The sequence below is a fragment of the Strix uralensis genome, chromosome 18 (assembly GCF_047716275.1).
Source record: "Strix uralensis isolate ZFMK-TIS-50842 chromosome 18, bStrUra1, whole genome shotgun sequence".
NCBI lineage: Eukaryota > Metazoa > Chordata > Aves > Strigiformes > Strigidae > Strix > Strix uralensis.
In genome coordinates this window covers 2,631,267-2,657,412 of record NC_133989.1, presented here as the reverse complement: position 1 = coordinate 2,657,412, position 26,146 = coordinate 2,631,267, and the positions used below count along the sequence as shown (strand labels likewise).

Genomic DNA, 26,146 nt, shown 5'->3' with positions numbered 1-26,146 from the left:
GGGGGTGACGAGCTTCAGTAACCATCCTTTATCTGTCAGGATGCAGCTGATGTCTAACCTTAAGAAAATCAATATTATTAAAGGACTCTGAAGGTACAGTGTCCTTGTAACTGAGTGCACTTGAGATATCTGAACTTGATTTTTATACATCAGAAAGAAAAATGTTTTCTAATGTTAGAAATAAGAAAGGGAGGTGTGAAGGTTTAATGCCAGGAAGGGTCAGGCTCTCAGTCACCATCTCACTCCTCTTCACCAGCCATTAAATATGTCCCCAAAGCACCAAGAAATCACCAGAAATAAACAAACGAAGTGAACAGAAGTGCAAAGAAAAATAAATGTGTATTTCATCTCATGAAGGTTAAATCTCTGGTATTTTTACTGAATGCAAATTTGCCATTCTGATGCTTTGAGGCTTAAATTAATGATTGTGATTATTTAATTTTCCTCCATTTCCCTTCTGATTGCAACCGTCGCTGTTGTTTTTAATATCACACATATACAGTTTTGCAGCTGCCACAGTCATTCATGTGAAGGTACACGCTGTATCACGCTCAACGCTTCGGTGTAAAAGTCTGGGCTACGTTGCTCTTCCATGGTGCTAATGTAAAACCATCTGTGACTGTGTCATTCGGCTTCTAGCTATTCCCTTAGGAAACTACAGGTCATTCCCTTGGCATCTGTCCCTATAAAATGTACATTGCACAAAGTCATGATTGAAATGTACAGAGGAAATTACACATTCACCAAAAAAAAGAAGAAAAAAAAGTCCAATTGCTATTTTACAAGAGAAAGTGTGTACCATTCAATACATACAAAATGTTTTAAAATTGTACATAAGTACCAAAGGCATTATGAGAGATTCTTTGGAGATGAAACGAAAGTGCAAAAAAGCCAAGGCAACAGAGCAAATTAAAGGAAGCAAAGCAGCAGCTGTCTTTGCTTTCTAAAGGACAACCAAACTTTCATGCTCAACTGAGCCCCAGATTTTTACGAGCGGGAGGCGAGGGCGTGCAGCACCCGCACTCGCGCCAAGCGAGAACGGCCTGTCCCGGTGTGAAACTCACCTCTCAGCTCACCAACAGGACAAATGCATGAACCATTTTTAGCCTAGTTAAGGCCAAATGAGCCAGATGCTGTTACAAACTGTGATAGAGTCAAGGTATCTCAGGGAAATGGCAGCATACTCCAGCAATGGATGTACCCTTTGCTTACAAAACATATCTGGGACTGAAGTAGCTCTTACAGCTGGTAACTTTGGACCTAGAGATGAATTTCAGGCCAATGCAAAAATCTGATTACTATTTTTTCAATGGCATCCAGCAGTATTTATCTGGAGAAGTTAGCTCTTCAGCCTTTGTTTATTTAGATTAAACACTGAAGGATAAATTCTACACAATATAGATCTTTTTATCTGTGAAAATATGGGAAAAATTAAATCCTAGAGGATGATTCATTTGATGAGGTCGGTGAAATCTCTGTATAGGGGCAATCGGGGTCTGCGAGCTGACCTGCTTGGAAAATCAGATTTATTGATTATAACTTTCTTTCATAACTCTAAGATCAAAAATTGGCTTTTGATGACTCCTTCTTAAATGTCTCTGAACTAGGGGCTCTTTTAAATACGTAGGCAAAGGTAAGAGCAGGACCCAGAGGGCAGCAGGATCCTCTGCCCGCAGTAGCGATGCCAGGATTGCAGGAGACCGTGGCACTGCCCATCAGCCAGCACCACGGCCGTCAGGGTCACCCTGTCACAGCATGGGAAGCCTTTGGCCTTGGCTCTCCAATGGCGTAGGACAACTGTTTGGCCTAGGAATGGGCTTTTGGGTTTGGACTTGGAATTGGCAGTAGCCGCTATATTCTTTTGCTTGTTTGTCTGAAAGGAAGCCAAAACATTATTTAAAGCAACTGCATCACTCTGCTGCATGGCCTGTGCTGCCTTCAGAAGTGGGATTTCTCCTTGGGATGGCAGTTACACATCAACCCCCTTCGCAAATCTTCCTTTTTGATGGAAATATATTATTGAAACAGTCGTTTGTTTTGGTTTTACCCATTCTCCCACCTCCAAAAAAAGAACTTTTTCCCCCCGTGCATCTCAGATGCAGCTTTATCTGTTTTAAAGCGTGCGTGTGCATGTGTTTGCATACACCTGCACGTACAGCAATACGTAAATGCATGTACGCAAACAACATGCACACGCTTTTGCAGCCAAAGTTGTGTTGTCCTTTTATCTTGCAGGTTATGACAAAGATAAACTGTGAACTTCATTCAATCTGTACAGAATTTACAGTTCAGATGAATAGCAATGAAGAATATCTAGAAATACAGCAGTTGTTCAGTATTTTCGGGCTGTGTGTGTTTGTTTTGTTCAGGTGTTTTTTAAGTAACACTGCAGAGCAATCTCACTTATTCTAGTTTCCTGGTTAAATCTGTTTAAAGAAGCATTCAAATGCAGTGTATTTCTTAACAAAACAGGATCTTCCTTTTTCTCTTTTCCCAGTTACGGTGAGTCACATCAGAAACTAGGCAGGTGACACTTGCTTGGTGTCTGTTCAACGCACATATGCTTATTACATGTAGTGATACCTATCAGCATTTGGCATGTAATGTGCAATCTGTGTGCAGTACATGTGGATAGTGTGCCAAAGTGACACTAAGTAAGATAAATTTTATAAATACAATGACTATACTGGAGAAACAGGAATATAGTTTTAGTGTGTGGAGCACTGCTGTACAAGAACAGTGGCACCCACCTATACGAATTACTGATAAAAGAATAAAACATTGATAAGAATAATTTATTGAATCTCCTAAAGCATTTGATATACCACGCAGCAACTGCAACTATGTTTAAAATCTGCTCTTGATTTAAAATAACAAAATCTCTGTCATTTATGAGCTATATCTTGTTTTGCCTCAGTGTTCCTGAAAGCCTCAGGTTCTCTACCCCGTGCATGATTTTTCTGAGAAAAAGAAACTTCAAATTTTAGGGTCTAGGTCTGGGGAAAGAGTAACCAACACAGAAGGGTCCCCATCCTGCCTGCTGACAGGAGCACAGGACACCTTCAGCTCCGGGGAAGATGCTGGATCAGTGTGAATAACCAGGCAGGGCAGAAAAGACCCGTCACCAGCTCTGATGACCAGCAAGGCGTCTACAGAGATGCTAAAGGACTGAGCCCTCTATGTGCACATCTATAATAAATCCCCTTCATGAGCACCACTGCATATGTGAAACACTGGGTCATGGCCACTGTGTTGGTCAGGTTGAAGGGATTACTGTGAAATGCTGCTTCTACTTTTAATGGGGGGTGCCCATGGCATGCTAAAATGAGGAGGCATTTTCTCATCTTGGCTTGCAAGGCTTGTGCCGACCTTTTCTTGTGTGGAGTGGGAAGGAGAGAGCATCTCCCCAGGTCCACAGTCATCATGTCAAATGGTGCTGAAATTCTAGGGGAAGCTTCACCAGCAGTGTGACATTCAGTCTTGGTTTTGGGCCAGAACCATCCAAACTGGAGATTCTGGCACAGCTTCTACCTGAAACCATTAACCCTGCCCTAAAATTAAAGGCGTAGCTGCAGGTGAAATCTAGCCTGAGCCTGGCACTGAGTTTTGGAAAGCTTTGTGGTTAGCTCAAGTTTCTCAGGACTAGGCAGAGACGCTGCTTGAGCAATTAATCTGCAGCTGTATTTACAGGAATTTGGAGAGGGCAAGATGCTCCAGGTTCACTGGTAGCTTTGGAAATAGCACAGCCTGGACCGTTTCTCCCCATTATTGAGCTGGAGCCTGGCATACAAAACCACATGCATGGACTGCTGAAGGGGACTGGGGTCTTGAAAGCAGCTTTTGCTTCAGGGAGCAAAAGCATCAACACTGTTAGAGTCTGTAAACTCTTCTCTGAGATGTTCAGCTTGACAAGAAAACCTGAACTGAACCCTCATCCCTGTTTCACCGCAACCAGCTAAAGCCAAGGGGACAAACCCTTACAGACTCCATCCCTGCGCTGAAAGGCTCCACCAGGACAAACCAGGGATGTGTTGAGGCCACGGTGGCTCAATGAGGAAGCAAATAAATTGCCAATAAAAAGCAAAACTGCCATGCTAACAAAACATGAAGGCTCTCTGGTGCATCTAGTGATGCTAGGCCAAAAGCAAATCTCAGAGCAGAGTTCTGGCATTACATCTTCACTTGTATATAGTCTGGACAAGGAAGGCGAGGATATAGGACCAGTGTCAAAACTAGATTATGGCAGCAGCATGAAGAGATACAAGAGACTGCAAACACCAGCAAGGTGGGCAAACCCTGAAGGCCTCGGCAGTCTGGTATTACAGCGGGGAGAACTGTGGCAAAACGTTTATGGAGATATGAAGGTAGCTCAGCCCTTCTCCATAAGGACAGTAAGAGATGCCCGCACAGGAATGGATATGGCACAGCTGCAGGGTTCCCGAGACCCCCAAGGGCTGTAGATAAGGGTGGATGAAAGTTCCAAAGAGGAGTTTCCAAAGTTTGGGAGCCACATTCCCCCCTGTCCCTCGGGCTGGGCTGCAGGCACAAACGCACGTGCACCCCAGAGCTGGACGCAGGCGAGAGAACCCTACGGGAATTACACCAGACATACGGCAAGTCCCACACACGGGGGTTCAAATGACATCTCCTAAACGAAGACCAGGCCTCCATCCTGTGCACTGCCTGCCTGCTCCTCCAAACCCTCAGAAAGGGGTATCTGGGATGCTCTACTTAGAGGCATCTGGATGGAAAGGAGATAGTTACACACAATTCGTATTTCTCCCTCCGCATGTACACATTTCAAGGAACCACAGGTACAAACGTGGTTTTTTCACCCTGTAGTTACAAGCAGTAGAAGTGGAGTTTGTGCATGCTGTATCAGAGGGATGAGGCAATGATCAGTTGTGGCACGAAAGACACTTGTTATATCAGTGTTACCTACAGAAGCACTGCAGCACCCTACGTGATGGGTCACTGGGAGGACAACCTCTCCCCAAAAATGGTGCTTTTGGCAACGTTACCTCGTCAGGTACTACAGCAATCTGGGAGTGCAGATACAGCTGGAGCATATTGCTGTCTACTCATCTCAGGCTGCATGCAGTAGTAGGCAAAATTGAGAGTACAGTCAGTGAGATAGTCCAGAAAGCACATTCATATGTTAAAAAGGACCCGGCTGCTCCTCCTGCAGCAGCCGCTCCTTGCTGCTACCTAAATTATAAGCGTGATTAATACTGTATCAAAATGTGTGTACTCCCTCTCCCTCTAGACACTAATATAAGGCAAGCAGTATTGTGTCACTGGGGCATCAAACACTAAGATATACTAAAGAAGGTTCCTATGCATTATTATTATACTTATTTTAAAAAACCCCTATTGTTATTGTTAAAAAACCAACGAACCCACACCCGTGCTCTAAGCAGATTTTGCTCTGTGACGCAGAAAAGTCAGGGTGTTTGTGTGCTAAAAGCAAGAGTTTGCTTTTACACTGCTGAGCAGCAGTGACCCACGCAGGGCTTGGAGGGGGCTGCTGCCCTCACCCCCATGCCACGGCCCTCTGCATCGCAGCCTCAATGTTACTTGCAGGTGGAGGAGCTTTTGTATCTGATTTCCTTGTTTCTGGTTCACGAAAAGGAAGCTGATGAAAACAGAAGATGCTGACCCATGATGGAGAGCGGGTGACAGAGGATGCAGATGTGTGGGCGTGCGTCGGAGGACCACAGGCGTGCTGGGAAGGAAGGGATGGAGGCTCAGGGCTCGCTCAACCTGAGGGTTCACACGAGCGTGGATGGAGAAACAGGAATCCTTAGCCTGCTCCTGAGCTTTTTAACATTCCCAATAAAATACTCACTGCTAAGGGTCTTTATATGGGACAACTCTTGGGCAAAATCCTTGGGAATTTCAGTTTCTCTTTTAAGAGTTACATTTTGGTTTTAGCAATAATGTTGCTGTGACCATAGTGGTCTGAGGATACAAGGGAAATGAGGTTTGCAGTAGCTCCCTCTTGAGCAAAATAGGAGTAAACCTGTTTTTCTTTTCTCTTGGGTAACTGTTAGGAAGGGGAGCATTTGTATCTGAGGTGATGCTCTGGCTTCTCAGGTAGATTATACAAACTTGTTCTAAAAATCCACATAATTTAAAATCTTAAAAATCAATTAAAAAATGTAAAAATATACCTATTTATCTGTAAATAGCAATGACCCTGCAGAATTTATTTGGATCTATTAAGCAGCATTTGAAACAAAATACATTTTTAGAAAATCTGATCTATCACAGAGTCTGTCTAAAGAAATACAATGGCTTTCTGAGCTGGACAAGAGGTTTGTTTTCAGTGAGTTCCTTGACATTTTTGTTTTAAAAATTATTAATAAGAAAATGAGTCAACAAGGAAATTCACATACAAAATCTGCACTTGAGTAACATTAAAGTCCTTCCCAAATATTGGGAAATTCGACTTATGGCTAGTGCTCTGTTCCTATGTCTCAGGGTCACATTGTGAAAGGCCACCTGCATAGAGACTGCATCATCTCCAGCCACGTCTCCTGTCTGGAGACATGAACTCCTCAGACAGCTTGAACTCATGCTTGGACCTGAAGCACCCTAAAACTGATTGCAGCTGCAGGTCCCACTCTCAGGGATTGCTCCATCCCGCAGGTGTGGCCATTTGCAGTATTTCTCTCCAGACCTAGACCCAGATTTTGAAAAAAAAGAAGTCAAAAAGTTTCTTGGAGACCAGATCCCAGGCTCTGGTCCAAAGCCATGGCTTCAAAACCTGCACAGATGCACCTTGAAACCAGGCTCTGTGCACAAACCGTGCATGGGCACGGGCACCCCCCGAGCAGTTCAAGATAGCCTGCGGGAAATTTGGCTTTCACACCTTCTTCTGTCCACACTCAGCATTGTCTAAAACTTGTTTCTGTCCTCCAAAAAATACAGAATCAGACTTGGGAGGAACAGGGGAGCAAAGATCAGCCCCAGAGAGGCTCAGCAGAGGGACAGTTTGCCTGTCCATCCTTTTAAAGGTCTTTATCATTGGAACTGCCTTATTAGCAAAACAAACCCAATTTATTTTCTTTTAATCCAGTGGTTAAGAGTTCTTGTGGGAGATTATCACCAGGAGTGTGTGATACAGGCATGGGGGAATTGAGGGATTGAAAGTGAAGACTTTGCAGGGAATACTGGACTTTGATTTAGGACGGGAATGAAATTTTATGTCAATAAGCAACGAGCAGGCTCTGTTACCATTTATGCAGGCATAAATCATTTCATGAAAATAAGGACCATTATTTGAAGTTAATTCTGGTGTAAGTTAACCCAAAAATCCAAGTATTTTTGCCTGGATGAATGAGGACTGATGATTTATGGCTTGGTTGTGGATGGAAGCACGTGTCAGAATTTGTTTGAAATGATGCCACAGATAAAGGTGGAATATTTTTTACACCTTTCAAAAAAAAAAAATTCTATGTGAAATTTGTAGCAGCGAGATACAATCTGTGCTGCGTGTAATCAGTGATTGTGGGACAAATCCAACATATTTTAAAGTTACAAGTCAGAAGATCTTTATGAACTCTGGTTTAGTAACTTGAAGAGGGAAACCCCAATTCTCCCTACACAATCCCTAAAGGGGGCACAAGACTGCCAGAACTTCAGCCTGTGGAAAACTCCGAGCACACAGTGGAACTGCGTCTCCTTGGGACACACTGGCAGTATGTGCTTTCACTGGTGTAACATCATGCAGGTAGGAGAAAGGGATTTTGCAATAAGAACTAGGAAATGGACATTCTAAACAGAGCCAACAGGGCTTCAAAACTAGGACATGATGAAAATCACACCCCACAAAAATTGTGCCTTGAAGTCCTGTTGACTTTGCCTCCTATATTAAAGACCAGTCATGTACCTGTGCTGCAATAGGACCACATGACATCATCCTCATCCTCATCTGGATTCCCTGCCTTTATATCATACCCTTTTGTGCCAAATTTCCAGCAGGCCTTGAAAAGTAATTATGAACAAATCAGATAACAAATCTTCATTATCTCTGACTTGGACAAAATTTGCAGCGAGCAGCTGGCTGGAACAATGTTGACTTTTGCCTCACCCAATGCAATTTCCATTCTTGTGGTCACTAGAAAACACATGCCACCAAGTCTAACTTGAGTCCTGCTGACATTTCTTGCTCGACCAGAAGGCATCTCATTTTGCCACACGCCAGGGGCAAATCTGCACGATTTGCAGCCATTTTGCATTCAAATATTTCTCTGTAAGGACGTCAAGGGCATCGCTGGGTTCATTTTGCACAAAGAAAACTGGAGCCAAAAGGAGTCTGGGAGCACAAGCAGAGAGGGAAAAATTGCAGGAGGTAACAAATGGTTCAAATAGGAAAGGAACTAGCATGGCTGGAAGCCTAGGTTCCCTCTAAAAAAAATGTTTTCCCCTCCTGAATGGTGAAAAATGGCAGGAAAAATTGTGCAGAGCCTTTCCCCACTCCTCAATGCCATGTGAAGACCTGCGTGTTGGTCCTGAGCACTAGCAAAAGGATGGTTTTATTTCCTGTCTGCAAGCTGTCAGACTGCACCCACATCTTCCCTAAGGCCAAAACAGTCCTGGGTCTCCCCTGGTTGCTGCCTCTGGTCAAGCAAACGGGAGGAGAGAAAAAGGCTGTGATTCTCCCTTCACCCCAAGCCAGTTCAACCTCTCAAAGGCCACACAGAAATTAAGTTGTCACCTAAATATCCTTAACAGGCTCTTGATATGACACAGGAAAAATGTGGAGAGATGAGTTTTGAAATCACAGCCCCAGCCCCAGCAGAAAGCACACACGGGATTTGGGCTGTAGATACATGGCAGGGTTCAGAGGCACAATGCCAGCCATGGTGTCCCAGCCCTGGAGATGGATCCCAAACACAACTTTTCCTGATCCACCCCCTCGCCAAAAAAACCCCATCAACCTATCCATGTAAAGGATCACTTTGTGGCTTCGTTTTGGTCCCAAAAGAAACTTTGAGCATTGCTTTTCCCCTCGCCTTCCCCCAGCTGAATGCGCCGCTGAGGTTCCTGGTAATGACACAATGATCTTTCCGAGTAAAAGTACTTTAACAACAATGAAACGGGGCAGACTTGGATTGGCACAACTTGTGGGCAAGCACAGGTAAGAGGCTTCTGAAAGACCATGAAGAAACGAAGAAGCACCTCTTAACTCAGCTTGAGGGATCCAAACAAAACCGAAGGACGTCCCAAGAACGTGGGTGTGAGATTCTTGGCAGGGCAGAGAAGAAAGGGAAGATTTTCACAGGGCATAGTGTGTGCAAAAGTGTTCAGGCACAATGCAAACTGTAAGAAAAGTGCCTACTCTGGCCAACAGGGCTTCACAAGGATGGAGCTCAGCACTTAACTCGCAGCAATGTGGGGACCACAGCATCTTGCATATCCACCCTTTCCCTTTGGCCTGGTGGATGTGCCTCCACAACACCACTGTTGGCCACGAGAATGGCTTCACACCATGGCAGCCCTCCAGAGGGGTTGCCTTTGGTTTGCCTTTGCTTCCAAAGCACCTGCAGGTCCGCTATCAACGGGAGGAGAGATAATTAAATATAATACATGGCTTAAAACACAAAATTCCAGCCCCGTCATCTCTTGTCCTCCTTCTCTGTCTCATTTCTCTGCTCTCTGGGTTGTCTCTCTTCTTGCACTCAAGCTCATATTTCTGAGTCTTTCAGTTTCCTAAAATAGGGTAACTTCCAAACTGTTCTGGTTCAGAGTGGTATCCTAACCTGTCCCACTACGAGGCCATGTCTTCTGTTCATGCAAATATTCCAGCTACCATCCCTCTCTTCTAGGGGCCTACGCAACATTTCCATGTATTATATTGGAATTATGCCACCTTCCTGACAGCTAATGAGGAACCACAGAGTAACAACCCCTCCCATAATTACACGTGACCTGAAATCTAAGCCAGACACAGACACGTGTTCATTCCGCAACTCCAGAATACCTAAAGGAGTAATCACCAGTGCCAAGATGTGGTAATTCCCACCCAACACTTGTCAGCCACCAGTTACTGTGACCTCCAAAAGCCCTGGCCAGCTGATTTATTCCTGCCCTGCACTTCTGAAGATTCCCAAGAAATGCAAATTGCCTACCCTGCACCATGAAATAATTTCACGTAATGATCTTAGAAAGAGAGTATGAAAGAAATCTGGACTTCACAGCTCCAGTTCGCTCACCACCATGACCTCTTCCACAAATGCAGGCTCAGACCTGCTCGGTCCCACCCCCAGAGTAAGCTGCAAGAAAATATCTGCCAGCTAAGGATGTCCTAGAAGGAGGAAAACCTTAGCTGTCAATCTCCTTGAGAAGTTCAACGCGTGGACAGCTGGAGCGGGCAGCTGCCAGCGCTTGGACGTGGCTCGGTGGCTGCAAGAAGGCTTCACTGCCTGGGGGCTGACCAGCCCATGTCACTGAAGGGTCCCTCGCCCGTGGCCGACCTGGGAGGAGGACCGCAGGGCGTGCAGAGGTCAGAATCGGTGTCTGATTCCCCTTCTGCAATGTAGGGTCTGATTTTGGCCACGGCTGCATAGCAACCGTTGTTAAGGATGTCCAAATTTTCTTTGGACTGGGAGATGCTAAAGCCGCTGAAAGAACGCTCCAGTTCCTCGTGGTCTACCGAGGGGATGGAGATGGACGTGTCGCTGTCTCTCATGGCACTCTCGTGGTGTTTGGTTGTAATGTCTTCATTCCTCAGGTACTCTGCGCTCGCCCTGTGCCCACCGCTGTACGCTGACAAGGAGCGCTCGTGGGAGGGCGGAGGTGGGATGCGGACCAGCGAGCCGGGGTCTCCAACGGGCGAGGAGCCATGGCTTTGCCGCTGGTAGACCTGCTGCTGGCATGACGTCGAGGGCGGGCATGTGTTGGTCGGGGCTGGTGGGGCAGAGAAGTTCTTCTGACCCATGGAGCTAGTGGACCTGATGATCTTGATGATGCAGCCGTTCTTGTCAATGTGCTCTCTGCTGTCTTCAGGGCTGTGGTAGGGAGGTGCTGGGTCTGGTTCTTTGGACCCAAAATAAGCCTCTGTCTCCGTTGGTGGGATGCCCATCCGCTGCATGTAAATGTTCACCAGGAAGTCCAGCTTCTTCTCCATTGACTGAACCTGCAAAACACCACAGTACCAGTGTCACACGCTGCACGCAGGTTGAAGCACATTAACACCCTGAGTACAAGCAACTTCCAACCCATCTACCCACAAGCGTGGGGCTGGGCTTCGTAGATGACCTCTGCCTACAGTGACTACACCAGACTGAAACTTTTAGTAAATATTTAATTGTTCTGTTCGGAAGCATTTAATTCTCCACCTTGTTACAGGGTTTTCCTTAAGCTTCTATAATCTTTTTGACAGGCACCAAATTCCAGGAAAGCTGGAGCACACTCGCATCCTTTCAGCTCCTTATGGCATTTGGCACTTGCCTGGGCTCAGACGGCCATGGGGATTTCTGAGCCTTATCCTCTAAGAAGATTTTAATCTTTGGCAAGGCCAGCAGCTACAGCAGCCAGGCTCATGGACTCATTTCAAACATGTCTACTATGGTGGCAAAGAAACCAATGTGCCGTTTTCAAAAATACTTTTGGTAAACTCCCTAAGAAAGAAAGACTGTATGTCACAGACTCCAAAGTGTCTGTTTTGAAAGTAGTACTTAGGCTTCTAAGTACTTCATTTAGTGCCCTTTCATACGATCCACTTTGTTTCTTTTTCAAAATATTCTTAATATTCTTAGCTCTTACTTTTTTTTCTAAATGGTAAAGCCCCACTGTGGAAAAATAAGCCAAGAAAAAAACAACACAGTGCATGCAACACCCTCTGATAAGAACCCCCTCCTGTCCCAATATACCTGTTTTTCAACTTTTCCAAGCCTGCCCATCATGCTGGGGTCTTCAGGCAGCTCCCCCTCTGCTGGCCCTTTGGTCCGATCCTTGTCGGTCATGGAGGATCCTCTCCCAACAATCTGGTCAACTCTACCGGGATCAGAAAATCCCCCACCCCCGGAAAAGGACCTGGAGTCAGTTGGAGGCAGCAGGCAAGGAGAGCTCCGTTTGTCGCGCCTCCATGGGACAAAGCAACAGCCTCTCTCCCAACCAACACTCCAAATTACTCACAGACACGCAGTGGCACTGAAGTGTTAATTCAGATGCAAAATTCAGAGCAGTATTAGCAGAGTTTGAAATTATCCATTTCTGTTTATACAGATAAAACCTGGCACATTATGCACAGTAAATTTACCCACTGCAAAGAACTTCTTTAACTGGCTTTCTTCCAAATCAATTAACTTCTTATTTGTACTGAGAAATTATTGGGGAAGATCGAGTTTTCTGTCTAGCGTATGTCAATGGGATTTTTTTCAGTCTTTGCAGCAGTTTCCTCTCCTAGATGCAAATGTAAGTGTGCAATTTTTCATGTCCATGGAAATGAGCCACTTGTCCTAAGATCCAGACAAACAGGTGTCGTGCTAACTGTTTTAGTGGAATTAAATCAAGGCTGACTTTGGTCATAACTCACCAAACATTACAAAATTGTCTTCATCTGAATGCTACTGCAATTCACACCTGTATCATTAGACATTTTCTATTAGCAGGGCTCCAAGCTGGTAACAGCAGAGGACACTCCTGCCAAATCAGCAGCTAAAGCTACTGGGCGTGTTGTTTGGTACTAACTGCTTTACACACGTTACATTTGCAACTCCTCATTCCCAGTATAGAAACACCTGGGTTGATACACACCTTCGTATGCAGAGGAAGAAGGAGGGCGGAGACAGTTTGGAAGCTGGAAGTCAATTTTATTTGAGGCATCAAATATAAATTTTCTAGAGAGTAAACACTGGAGCTTCTTGATCCCGCAAAAGTCAGGGGAGCAACTTGGTTTTGGAATAGATTCTTAATGGCAGCTCGGTTTATAACCTAATTCTACGCCAGGCAAACTTTACTCTTGCATAATGCACCAAATATAAGGGTGGCAGGGGAAAAGAAGGGTTAATTAATCTGACTGAAACCAAGTTGAGGTATCTTGAGCAGAAAACTCAAAATGCTTCTTACGCAGTTCTGCCGTGTGGGCCATGGGTCCATGCACCAGGAGGAGGAAAAGGAGGGAGCTGAACACAGACAGACAGGGGAAAATGAACAAAAACCAAGGAAAGGAATGAGACGTGAGGCTATTTCCAACACAAGAGCCATCTGTTTTCTGTACATTTGACAGGGACTTAATATATATGTTGGCTGTTGACATTAAGGGACAGATATCAGTGGGTATGGACCGGCGTGGCTCCCTTGGCTTATATTAGAGCAACAGCAGTTTACAGCACCAGAAGATCTGGCCTAAAGAGAGATGAAGTGGGTGAGCACATCACACCAAAGACCGAAAATATAAGCCAACAATTATTTTAGTGTTTATCTTTGATCCCAGAAGATACTTCATTTGGGCAGGGATGTGACAGAGTACCATTTTGTTTAAAAAGTCATGTTTGATCCTCTGCTTAGCCATATAAGCACAGGAGTACAAGGAGCACCAAGTGCTGTAATTACAAGTGCGAGGAATACGCATGCCTTATTTCTCTCTTGTAATGGGAGAAGGAAATTATTGACATGTACAGGAACTCCCCACAAGGGATGCAATTATTGACATGACATACAGCACAAGAAATCCTACGACAATGCTGCTACCATGTAAGCAAAGAGGTATTAAATTGGATACCTCGGGCTACCTTGGTTTGGAATCACAAGTCAAGGCGTAGTACAGCCACTGTACGAACTCCTCTCCTGTATGCACAAGCAAGTAGACTAGTAAAACAATGAACATGCGTTTAGAGAGGCCCAAAGTCTAAATGCTACTGAATATTGTGGAAGGCCAAGAACAATCAGGGTGCTCTGTCCTCGTGTCCCATCTAGCACAGCACTAACACTGAAACGTGCCCACTAATGGAAATGAGATGTCCTTCAACAGTGGCTGAGTAGAGCAGGGAGGCAGGACAGACGGTAACAAAGAGAGGAAAACGGAACATTGCCGTGCTATGGTGTACCCTAAGAGCAGAGACAGTCTTGTGCAACCCTAATTCTGATCTTGCAGAAATTGAGGAAGGACTTCTGCTCTCTTCCGTGTCCTTAAGAGAAGAGCTATCCAGGAAGTGAACCTCGCATGACCCATGCGAAGCACAGGAGGCCAGCTGGCACTTCACAGATGGTGTGATCACTACTATCATATAGAAGAGCACTGCTTCCATCACCTTCAGGCTGGACAAAACTTGACTGTAGACCTGCTGTGATTTAAAAGCAGGACTGAAGCCCTTCACAGAGCTCACCCACAAAGCATTCAGAAGCCCTTGCCCATATACCACTGATACCAGAGCCCAGGAGAATTCCTGCTTGATTCATTCCCTTCGTGTCTATACTTTAACATCGTCCTGACTCCTGAGGTGGTCATCTTCCACAGCTCTCAGAAACCAGAGAGCCAGATCTCGCCTTGGAGGCAGGGTCTGCACCGAGGACCACTGCAGTGGACATCTGTGGGCTTCAGTGCAGAGAGGGGAGAATAAGGTGAACCAAGTCCTTCTCTCTTGATGGGAGAAACCAGGCTTGAGATCTCCCACCCCTTCCCATGGCAGAAGTTAGACCAGAGGAGAGTGCTCCTACCCGCAGCAAAGTGCAGAGATTTCATTTGTGCCTTATCTAATACAAGAGATGAGAATAATTTCCTCATGAGTTCCCAACCCACCTGTACCTAGCTGAGGACCGCAAAGAGCAGGAGGTCCTTTTGGCCATTATAAAAGAGTTTGAGGTTTTGTCCAAATTGGGCAGCAAAGCTGAAAAAATGAAGAAGAGAGAACACATTCCACCTTTGCAGGCAGAGGGGGATATTGTATGTTCCTACTGCGTGACAAAGGACCACAAATATTCTGAGATGCCAAACCCCACTTCTGCACTAGATCCCGTGGGGAGCCTTGTGTCTTCCCAACACTTATTTTGTCTGTGTCAAATACACACGTGCAGAGGGAAGAATTCAGCTGAGGCTTTGGAAGAGTCAGACCTGTGTCTTTCCCTTCGTGGCAGAAGAGGATTCAGAGATTTCTAACGATGCATGACAAACTGTGCCATCTGCTGTCCTTGATAGGCTCTGCTGGGTCTTAGTTTGGGAGGGAGAGAGAAAGGGGGTTGCTCTTTAAAGTGGATTTTGATATCTTTCCTTCTTTCTAATGATACAAAAAAAATGTAAGGTCTTGCATCAGCCACAGTGCAGGTTTTCTCATGCTTCATTATGCTTCATGCTAACAGTGCATGCAAAGAGGTGTAATATGTCACCCTCGGGCCAGAAGCAGACATCAAAAGGTCAAACGGCTCAAATGAGATAAAAATGAAGTGTTTGGGAATATATATTCAATTCTTTTCTTTTTTTCTTTATCTCTTATAATTTTTTGTACACAATCCAGGCATTGAAGCCAAACCCCCTTCATCCATGTCACAGGACCGGCTACTTACCTCTTCATTTGGCAATAAAGTTTGCTCTAGGCATATTTTGACCAATATCTATTGTCTAAAAACTACAGCTGAGGTTGCATCTATTCTACATTAAATCAGCTGATCAAGGGAATTTAATTCAAATTGTCTGTGTGTACAGCATGGAGCAAACACCTTCAGCCAAACCACAGCCGTGGACATCCACTAGTATCCAGCCGCCTCTGCTGGGAGCTACCTGCAGAAACTCTTTGGCTGAACTGAGCCCTTGTGACTAGAGCACCACAATGCAACCCACAGGGTTGAGACAGCTCATGGGACATCCCTCGGTTTTGTTTCTCTGGGAAGCATTTGGCTAAAACAGGGGTGTACGTGCTTAAAGAGGAGAGGCTGGTGCAGCCCATGGGGACTCCACGGCACATCAGCAGCAGAGCCTGACCCAGAGTTTTGGGATCTGGGCTTGGGGCTGCTCAGAGCTCTGGTTCCCAGCCATCAGGCACCTCAAGGACCTCACAAGTCCCACTGGTGTCTGCCAAAATTTAGGACAACAAAGCCTTTTCATGATGGGAGCAGCGATTGCAGCAGCCTTCTGTACTGCGCTGCTTTCTGGAGCCTCTCAACCACATAAAGAAGAAATGAGAAAAATAATTTTAAAAGGGAGCAATTATTAAAAAAATCTTAATGTCCCAGGAGCCTAGTGGGCATGCGAAAACAAATTTTTAATCTGGACATCAGTATTAGAAACTGTAAAAACAGGGGGGAAAAAGTCATTAAGCTGATACAGACTGAATAAAATTAAGTATTCCAGTTTGAGGCCTCCTCCCCTAACATCCATCAATCACCTTTTCTGTGTGCGAGGCACAAGCTTTCACATGAAAATCTTGCCTCTAGTGAAGGCTTGTTGCACATCTAATCTTATAGGTTAAATACGGAAAAATCCATTTAAATATGTATTTTTATTTTAAAATCAAAATGTTTCTGTAAATAAGAAAGTTATTTCATTTTTAAAGACTAGTTTTGGGCTTCACCATTTGGCAGGGAGGAGAAATGGTAAAAATGCTTTTCTTAGAGCATTTTTTTCCCAAGCATAAAGCTTGGAGCTTCTGGAAAATTCTCTTTTTTTTTTTTTTTTCAATCTTTGAGCTAGCTGAGTGGGAAAAGGTAAGCTTTTGATATTCCTTTTACTCACATTCCTCTAGTGAAGATTACTCAGAGCAGCTTAAATAAAAATCAAGAGATTTGTCATGTATTAGCTCTTAGGGAGGGCAAGTATATTTAGAAAGAAAAAATATTTGAGGCTACACTTATTTTAAAAATCACCTACTATTTGTGCATGGAAAATTACTTTCTGGCAAATATTTACACCTGCCTTCGGCTCCAGTGGTCTCAATACAAGGTGAAAATACAGCTCAGCTCAGCTCATGGCCCTGCTGACCAGACCTCAGAATGCTCTAAAATGGGAACTTCAGTGAGAATATGTTCCTCGTTGCATCAGCTTCAGGTATGGTTTTACCTAAGGAGAGAACTTAAGAAGGGCAATGAGAAAAATCTCGCTGCATGACTGAGGGCTGGGTTTGACTCCTGCTCTTCTTTTTGCTTGCAAAATCAGGATTTTATTTCTTTTAATGAGTCCCGTGGTTGGAATATTTTAACGTAATTTTTTCCTCCGTGGTCAGTAGAGTTGCATCTCAAAAAGAGACCACTGTGTTCATTGGATATGAAACACTTCATTCTTACTTTGCCCACTGAAGTAAACTCATTTCATAGTACAAAGAGCTGCAGAGGCTCCTTTGCCTGTGTGTGGAGTGTTTAATCTTTTAGAAAGTAAATCGTTCAGTTTATATTGGCTTTGTGGGTAAATATTCCACCTTTTACATTTGAAGCTAGCCTGATAAAATACGAGATTTTAAAAAGATATAAATTTGCTTTCGAACACCTAGAAGAAGACTGAAAATAGAAAATACGCTAGCTGAAGAAACTGATGGTTATTGATGACTCTATGAATGTCCCTTTTTTTTTCCTTTGGCTTGCCTAGTGTGAAAGCTCATTACTGAAAGTACATCAGAGCACACCCAGAGTAGCAAGCCCCTCTGAGTCACGATTTAGCAACCTGCACTGCTAGGTGATAAATGCCGTCATATAACTGGCATGAAAGGGGTTTGACATTAAGCAAATGAAAAATCCAGAGAAAGCGGCATTTTGGTGAATCCTAACCTAGGCGAGTATTGGGGAGATTCTTTGGAAGAATACATGGGTCCTTTGGTTGGATACTTCTTATGCCGGGGAGTTGAAGGGGGTGGGGGACCCACAATCATATCTATCCTGGCAAAGTAAATAAGAAAAAAGACACCAGCAAAATGCATAATGAAGCAACACGTAGAGAAAAGTTGGTCAGAAAAGTTGCAGAGAGAAACAACTGAAAAACAGAACGACAGAGAGAGAAAGAGAGTGATTTTGAAAATATACTCTGCTGGAAACAGGAGGCGCTCTCCTACCACCTGGTTGCCAGTGAAAGCCAGAGTCTTATCCACCCTGGGGTAAGATTTGGAGATTTAGGCACCACTGAAACATCATTAGGTGACCCCCCCGCCCCAGATATAATAGGCAACATGCTTTACCCTCTGGAATATATTTGCATATGTGTAGCAATATCCCACTGAGGCTGTTGGATATGAAACATATATTAATTCTCCTTTCAGTTCCAGTGCTAGACAACACATCCTCAGCTAGTTCAGAAAAGCATGAGCCATTGGGAGTCGACGAGATATGCTGCGGGATTGTGTAACTCAATGAATGGGAGACATCCATGGTTGGCAAGGTGTCAGGATGAGACACGAGACAGTGTGAACACAACACTGAAAAGAGCAATTACAGACACAGTGACAGAGGCATTAATGATTAAAGAGGAAAGTGCATGTAAACACCCCAGAAATTTGCTTGAATGCAGCTTTAATCCACCAAAGCCCTGGCTACGGGAGATCACAGCCAGCCCTGCTGAGCTGAGCTGGCAGGGACAACACACTACTCTGACTGCTGAAGGAAAGGGAAATAAAAATATCTGTTCTCCAAGGTGCCCCGTGACAACCTCCCTGGGCTCCACCATATGGGTGCACTGTATTTCTAGTGCCAGTGTCCCAACGTCGGCCACAACCATCCCAGGCACACACCTCGTCTACAAGGTGCCCCTTCCAGTTGTACTGGGTAGGTGACCGTGGGACCTCCTGGTGCCCATCTGGCTACGATGATGATGAGCGCTGCGAAGGATGACCCCAAGGGGGTCTGCTCCCATCACCATCACTGATCTCCTGCTCAGTGGGGACAGTGAAACCAGTGAAGCTGCCTGGTAGCCCTGGATCCCAAATCCAGGTACTTCACACTTTTGAAGCAGCTCCTGGTCCTCCTGACTTCCCTGCAATGGGGTGGGTGGCAGCCCTGGGCTAGTCCAGCCTCAGCAACCTCAGCCTCACAGTCCCATGGGTACAGCTAAGAGGAGAATTCAGTTTGGTCTCTGAAAGCTGCAATTCCTTATCCCAACCACCCCAGAAAACAGCCAACCAAACCACGCTGTCTTTGTAGGACATCACCTTGAAGGATTGGCCATGGGAGACTTGGGTGGACAGAAAGGCAATCTGCCACACCAGCTTGGGGTGCTGAAAACTCAGGTGTCCCACCTGCAGCCAGTGGAGATGACAACCCCAACAGCTCACTACCTGCAGATGCAGCCTGGAGGCCTCTTGTTTCAGGTTATTAAAATTAGGAAATATCACTCCCCTCCTCCTCCTCCTCTTCCTTCTCCAGATTCAGCTACACATCTTGGATCTATAATCATTGAATTCATACTGAACGGGGGTGCGAGGCTCAAAGAGAGGAAATTCTCCAGGATATTTTAGTCTCCATCGCAAGGGAGAATTTACCTTCTGGATGCATATCTGGAAATGGGAAACGCACAGCGTGCAGCAACGCTGAGAAAGCTACCTCTGCTGCTTGAGCATCAAAAATAGCAGAGTTAAAATGGTCTCTCAGAGATAAATGGCAGAAGAGAGATTCCTCTTTTTCCTAAGACAACTTTCCTGTTCCACTTCTGGGGTTCATATTAGCTGTTTGCATACCCAAACACATTTTTTCTCACAACTTCTGACTCTACCAGGGACCTAGATGGGTTTGAAATTAAAGGAAAATTTCCCCAGTGGCTTCCAGAGGAAACTGAGCTGCCACAGCCATCAAGGGACATACTTTCATTCTCCAAGTGTAAAAGCAGATGGTATATTATTTTGACTAGAGATAGCCTGTGGCCAAGCCCTGCCTCCATTCCGGGTGTCCTTTGAGCTCAGCAGAACTGAGGTTACTTCTGCTGAGCCAACACAGCCGGGGGGTGTTGGGGGTCTCATCTTCAACATGGGACATCAGGGCTGAGGCAGGAGTGGTCAGACAAGAAGGTTTCGCTCACATCATCTGTTCAGGGGACCAAATTTTTTTCAGGAGAAAATTAAATTTTAAATGCCCTTCTTGGTTCCATTTGTCCCTTTTTCACATTTCTTCCCCTATTAAAACTAACTCGTCTTCCCCTAAAATTAGAGCACAGAAGCTGAAATGCAGCTCAGCTAAACCACACCTACGTTGGTGGGCTTGGATGAGAATTCCCCATCTGCAGGTATTTTCAGCAGACTCTGCCATCTGAAGAGGGATTCCTCCTAAAACAGCTCAGCATCCTAATGGTGGGAGGAAGCCTGTAGCAGCAGGGTCACAACCAGCACATCAGATTTTATTTTGTATCACTGCCAGAAAGGTGCCAAATTAGCCACATCAGCCTTAAGACTGGGGCACCAAACCTTTGCTATCCTGCCAGGACCATGGAGACACGCACCTGCCTTACTCATGGGATATACTATAAAGACAGAAACTTCCCAAGTAAAGTAGGAGGATGAGCTGTGATTTTTGTGTGTCTGTCCTGGGGTGGGCACTAAGGTGGTTTCAGTGGCGTAACACCGTTTGCAGTCCCTGTCCTGCTCATCCCTGTGGGTTCCAGACACAAGCATTGATGTTTTCCTTGTGGCTTTCTCTTAGGAAGAAAAAGATTAAGTTGTAGCTGCAAAGGAAAGTGTCTCTCTCCTGGCAATACCTCCACAATGAACAAGAAACAGTGAAAAAATGAAGCAAAGAGAGAGGTCTCTTGCCTGGCCTGAAGGTTTTTAATCCGGGAGAGCATGTCCAGGTGACCGGCTGAATACTGCTCGATGACGTCCATCACGTCGTAGGGCCGAAGGCTCTCCTTAAACTTGCGCTTGGAGACGAGAAATCTCATAATGCTGCAGGAGATGGAGAGGAAAGGCAAAATATAGTCCCTGGGCTGCAGCCTGACCTGCTTAGTGGCAGATAAAAAACACTGCAGGGAGCTGTTTTGGAAGGAAAATGGAATAAATCCCAACCCTGTGGGTTTTGGAGAGGATGCGGCAATAGGAGAGGGGAAGGGGATTGCGGGGGCTCGTGGCTGAAGCCCCGTCTGCAATGGGGGGTCCCCGATGCCTCTTGGACACTTATCAGTTGTGTGAGTGTCCTCTCTGCACAGCTTTTATAAATGTCAACAAGCTGGTGAGAACGATCATTTGGCCGCATCCCTGCAGGGGATTTTCCTGTTTCTCCATTTATACCTTCCCTCAGCAAAAACTGACCTTTCTGGCAGAATTTTCTGTAAAGGACAGCAAACCACCCAAGGGAAAAACAGCCTGCAGCACAGACATTTCAGCATTTACCACCTCTGTTTGGACTTTAAATTTCTTTTTTTTCCCTATTATTTATTTTTCCGGACCACTTCCCTCCTCTCCCTCTCTTACCACACTGCCCTGATGCTGACTTTCAGTCCTGGTGTCAAATCTTCCGTCACAAACTCGCAGTTGCAGCTTTTATTCTCATCAGGAATGTCTTCTCCAGGGAGGCTCGCTTCTGGGTTTGGGAGAGGGGGGAATAAAGACAACACGTTACTATTTCCCGTGCTGGTGCCGTGCAAGGAAAGACGAGTCAGATCTCAAACAGCAACCCCAGGGCAAGCACCAGAGATATCTTTGCTGAGCATCCAAATGAGAGCATTTCCCAAGATGTGGTGACATCCAGCAATGCCAGCTGCAGCTCTCATCCATCTCTGGATGCCAGACTCTTCCTCCTTTCCCCATCCCAATATACATAAATACATCCATTATTGTGGGTGTCAGCAGGGGTTTTCTTATCTCTTATTATTCTAAAGGACTGGAAGGGGAAGGAGACCTATGTAAGCACTCTGGCTGGCAGCTCTGCCCTTCTTAGGCGGGGAGGGAGAGGATGTCGGGGCCAGCCAGGGATTTGGGCTCTGGCACAGCACCCCAAGCCCTCACCTTCCGAGTTCTGCCGTGACGCCGCGCCCTTGATGCGAAAAGCTTGCCGGGCTCGGCTGCGGTCTCCAAAGCTCCAGCTCTTGGGCACTTTGCTTGGGCTGTCCTCAATGCTCTGGTCAGCGCTGGGGGACCTCCTGATGCCCTGAGCCTGTGGAGAGCCTTTCCCTTTGGTGCCAGCACCGCGGGGACTGGAGAAGACACGATCTTTCAAACTGACCTTCTGACTGTTCAGAGAAACACGTTGAAACAAAGACAAAAAGGAGACAGCAGGAGGAGTCATTCTGGAAACCACGCAGTCCTTCCCCACCAGCCATTAGAAACCAAGAGCACTTCCAAGCAGCAGTGAGATGTAGTTTTGCTGTTGGCTTTTTTTTTTTTTAATATATATATTTCTTTTTTTGTTTGTTTTTTTTTAAAAAAAGAAAGCATTGTAGAAATGTTTCCATCATAATGAGTGAAATGGGAATGATTATTAAGAGAGAGAAAATAATGAGGACTTAAAACAGAAGCCCCTCGTGGGATGCCAGGGCTGGCGGGACAGAATGACATTAAACAATGAGGTTATGATTCCTTAAATCACTGATCGGCTCCGATCACGAGCAAGGAAGCTTTTCTTTCACAACTGCCTTCCAAAATCCTATATCTAATGAGAAAATACCAATAAAAAACCCCTTTATCTTAAACTTTTAACTTTCTTGGAAACACTTCACTCCTGGTGCTCAGACCTGTCCTTTCCCTTTCTTCAGCTCCTTTATTTCCTCCCTTTTAAAACACCATCTGCCCCTTTTATATATTCTGAAGAGTTCCTCTTTTTCCAGTCATATATTTAAATACTTAAATATGAACACTTAAATGTGCAACTCCTTTGTATCCTATAAAGAGCCAATCTAAAAGCTAGCTAACATCTATCTGCAGGTCTGCTACAGGTGTCAGAAACATGCAAAGAAAATTTTACAACTTCGGAATATGGCATTTTATTGCTGTTTTTCTATTACAATCCCATTGCTTTAAAACCTTGTAATTATGGTTTGAAAAGAAGAGCTCTCCAGAAACAGAGACGATCTCACTGAGAAATAGTCTGCTGACCACCCAGCTCTAATCATTTTCCAAATTCTGAAATTCGTAATTAAAACCTTTCACCCAAATGAAGATGATGAATTTTCACATGAAAATTGCAAAACAAAAAGATTTTGTGAATCTTTATGAAAGGGCAAACTTTATAGAGATAGCATTGGGGAAACCAAACTGCAAATAGTTTGGGATAATTTGATATATTCTGAATAGCAATTGATTATTAAAATACACTAACAGAGGTTATACAACCAGTGCAAGGCACTTGCATGTATAGCCAATATTTTATATATAGGTAAATCAAAACTGAGTAAAACCATGGATTTAATTCCCAATACTCTGTACCATTGCAGTAGCCACTTATCGTTTTGCTGCAAATGCTCTGACTCAATTTTTGGGAAGAACATTGCAGGAATTTTGATTTCCTCACCAGATTTCCAGGTCACCAACCAAAGACCAGGTTTTTTTCTGTCTCTCAGCAATGCCACCTTAAAACTCAGAGCCAAACAGTCCTCCTTTGCCTTCAAAACTGGCAGGAGGTTCTTCAATCAGAACTTAGCTGCTGATATTTGAAGCAAAGCAAAATGCAGCTCCCTTTTCCCCAGCCGTATCAGCTGTACTGTGCGACGGGAACAGACATTCGTTTTTGTCAGTAAAGGAAGAAGACGTGACTCGAAGACACACAGGGAGCAGATTTGTTGAGTAAGAAGGTGCTATTTTTACAAAGTCACTTTACACTGTGAGATGTCAAACATCTACAGGGAAAGAAAGGTGCTTAGGCAGCATTTTCCAGAGTTGCAGAGCATGATCCCAGGGAGGCACTGCTGCCCTGATGCAACAGGGAGAGCATCTCCTGGGCTGCAGGGCAGGGTCATCTGTGGCCATTGGCTGGGCAACAATTTCATTTTGAAAGATATATTTGAGACAAAATAAAATTTGGTGATGACCAAGTCAGAAAAGGCAGAATTATTGCAATTCACGAAGCATTTTTCATTCAGATAAACACTGAAGATTTCATTTCCAGTGTGCTGCCCCCCTGCAGGGTCTGTCCGAAAGCCACGGGACTAACAGATGTTCAGCAGAGCTGAAAATCAGATCAGAGGTACAAATCCAGGAATCTAGGAACAAGCACGTGCCTAAATACCTTTCTGGATGTAAGCTTTAGTCACTAACGCTACCAAAATCATCATACATAATGAGCCAAATGTTTAAAAGCAATTCTCATTCTGTGCTTCTTGAATTAAAAAACAGATTGAAATTTTGTCATTTGATCCTAAATAGGCCAACTGGATCTTTTTTCTCTTTATTTTAGTTGATTTTACAGAAGAATATTCTGGAAAATACTGCATGTCAGCAGTACTTATACTTTAAACTACCTAGCCTTTTTTAAAAATAAGTTTTATAAAAACGAATCAGCAACACACCAATATACAGAATTCAAAGCAATCTCTTTGTGCCTCATCCTCTGCTGAGTTGCTCCCATCACCAATCTCAGCGTATAACCAGTTGCCTACCACCAAGTAAAGCAGGGCCTTCTATTCGAGGCCCCTCTTCTATTGCCACAATAAATGCGCTGCAAATGGTTGCCAGAATCACAAAAGGCAAAAAAGAAAGCGTTGAACTCAGTGAGGAATATGAGCGAAGAGTTTCAAGCTTGATAGCATGAGGTGCAACACTTTTACACATTAAAAAAATCTCATAGAAATTTGATGAACAATTACAATCTGGGTAGGTTTTGTTCCTGAGTACTCCCTACTCAGAAAAAAAGCCAACACCTGATGTAACTTCTTCGTTTTAACATAGGCGACATGAGACAACATGAACAATTAATTGATTTTTTCCTTCTGCCATGCAATTCTCTCATTGGAAATGACACCTGGAATCACATGCAAGTACAATCCCTGCAGAGGAGAATGCTGTTGGGGTCTGCAGGAGCTGGTAGGAAAGAGTCCAAAAGAAATACAGACATATATAGAGATATATGTTATCAGCTAATCCAAGATCATGTTCTCATTCAACCAGAAAGTCATGCAGAATGACGCAGGGTGTCTCGGAGAAGTGGCATTTAGATGTCAGTCAAGTGGATGATAAATGAGCCTCAGTTCAGTGGCAAGTGTATGTGTCGGTGACATGAAGATGAGGGAAGCAGGAATCCAGCCACACACGACAACATGAACTGAAGCTTGCAATCGTGATGGCCAAGAGCGGCGCGAGCACGGGGCAGGCACCCTGCTCGTGCCAGGGGGAAGGGAAGGGAAAGAAAACTGTGGCTTGGCAACCCGACACAAAGATTATGGGAAGCTGTAACAGCGTAACAGAGCGTGCTTTAGTTCCCAGGTCTTCACAACCACTTTCAGTTGGTATCTATTAAAAACATATTTGATAACAAAAAAATTATGTTTCCAGGCTGACTTCGGGGAAGGTTTACAAAAGTTTCAGCTTTTGACTTGAATTTAACAAAGGATAGAAACTGAGTTGATTCTTCTCTGCTGCCAGTCAGGAAATGAGAGCCCATGCTGGACGTGAGGATCAATGCATAGTCCCACAGCTGACAGAAGGATGCTCACTGCTTTAGTGGGCTTTGCATTTAGGTTCCTTTAGGTCCAACAGCCCAGCACTCAGAAGCAAAACGCATGAGAACTAACCTTCAAATGAGCTGCCATCAGCCTCCTTAGGACGCTGAGGGTTTGAGCTCCTGCTTGAAACCCTCTGGTTTGGGGTTTATTCCACAGAATTCTATAGCATTAAATCAGCACTTTTAAAAATCATGGACTCATTACGTTAGCGCTAATTTTGGTACCACAGAAAGTATCACTTGTAACGTCTTGCACTGATTTTACACTACGCTTGAGCCATTGTTTCATTTTCTCCTTTCATTTTGTAGGCAGCAAATGTTAGCCACTCTGAGTTGGACTAGCATGGACTCAGATCCATCTCTGCGTATGAACTCAACCAGTAACAGTGTTCATTCTTCTGAGAAGCTACGGCCAGGAGAACGAGGTTATCTCCTGCTGGGAAATGAGGCTGTTTTTTAATCCAGAGTTTGTGCTGAGCTCATGGCATATGAGAACAACTTGTTAAAACCAGGCAGCAGTGCTAGGAGTGAATGACAGCCTTTGTGGCTATCACTGGGCTCCAGTCTGGTCACAGGTGTGACCAGGTGCAGAAGCAATTACTGGAGACATGAAGGAAAGGAAAATACATCTGTGTGCGCAAAATTTGCC

At 44.7% G+C, this 26,146-nt stretch overlaps 1 protein-coding gene across 7 annotated transcripts in view; it reads right to left on the bottom strand.

Annotated features, from left to right (window-relative positions):
* Positions 1-320: 320 nt before the first annotated feature.
* KCNQ2 (potassium voltage-gated channel subfamily Q member 2) overlaps positions 321-26,146 on the bottom strand; it is a 78,482-nt gene continuing 52,656 nt past the window's right edge. For 3 of the 7 annotated variants that reach the window (XM_074887904.1, XM_074887898.1, XM_074887899.1), the window contains 5 exons: positions 21,852-22,075; positions 21,318-21,426; positions 20,661-20,792; positions 11,880-12,003; positions 321-11,143 (listed from right to left, as the gene is read on the bottom strand). In XM_074887904.1, the coding sequence (XP_074744005.1) occupies positions 10,424-11,143; positions 11,880-12,003; positions 20,661-20,792; positions 21,318-21,426; positions 21,852-22,075 (1,309 nt within the window). In that variant the 3' untranslated portion in view covers positions 321-10,423. Of the gene's footprint in view, positions 11,144-11,879; positions 12,004-17,700; positions 17,809-20,660; positions 20,793-21,317; positions 21,427-21,851; positions 22,076-26,146 lie in introns of all 7 variants that reach the window. The other 4 variants (XM_074887903.1, XM_074887905.1, XM_074887906.1 and 1 more) reach the window with 3 other exon arrangements.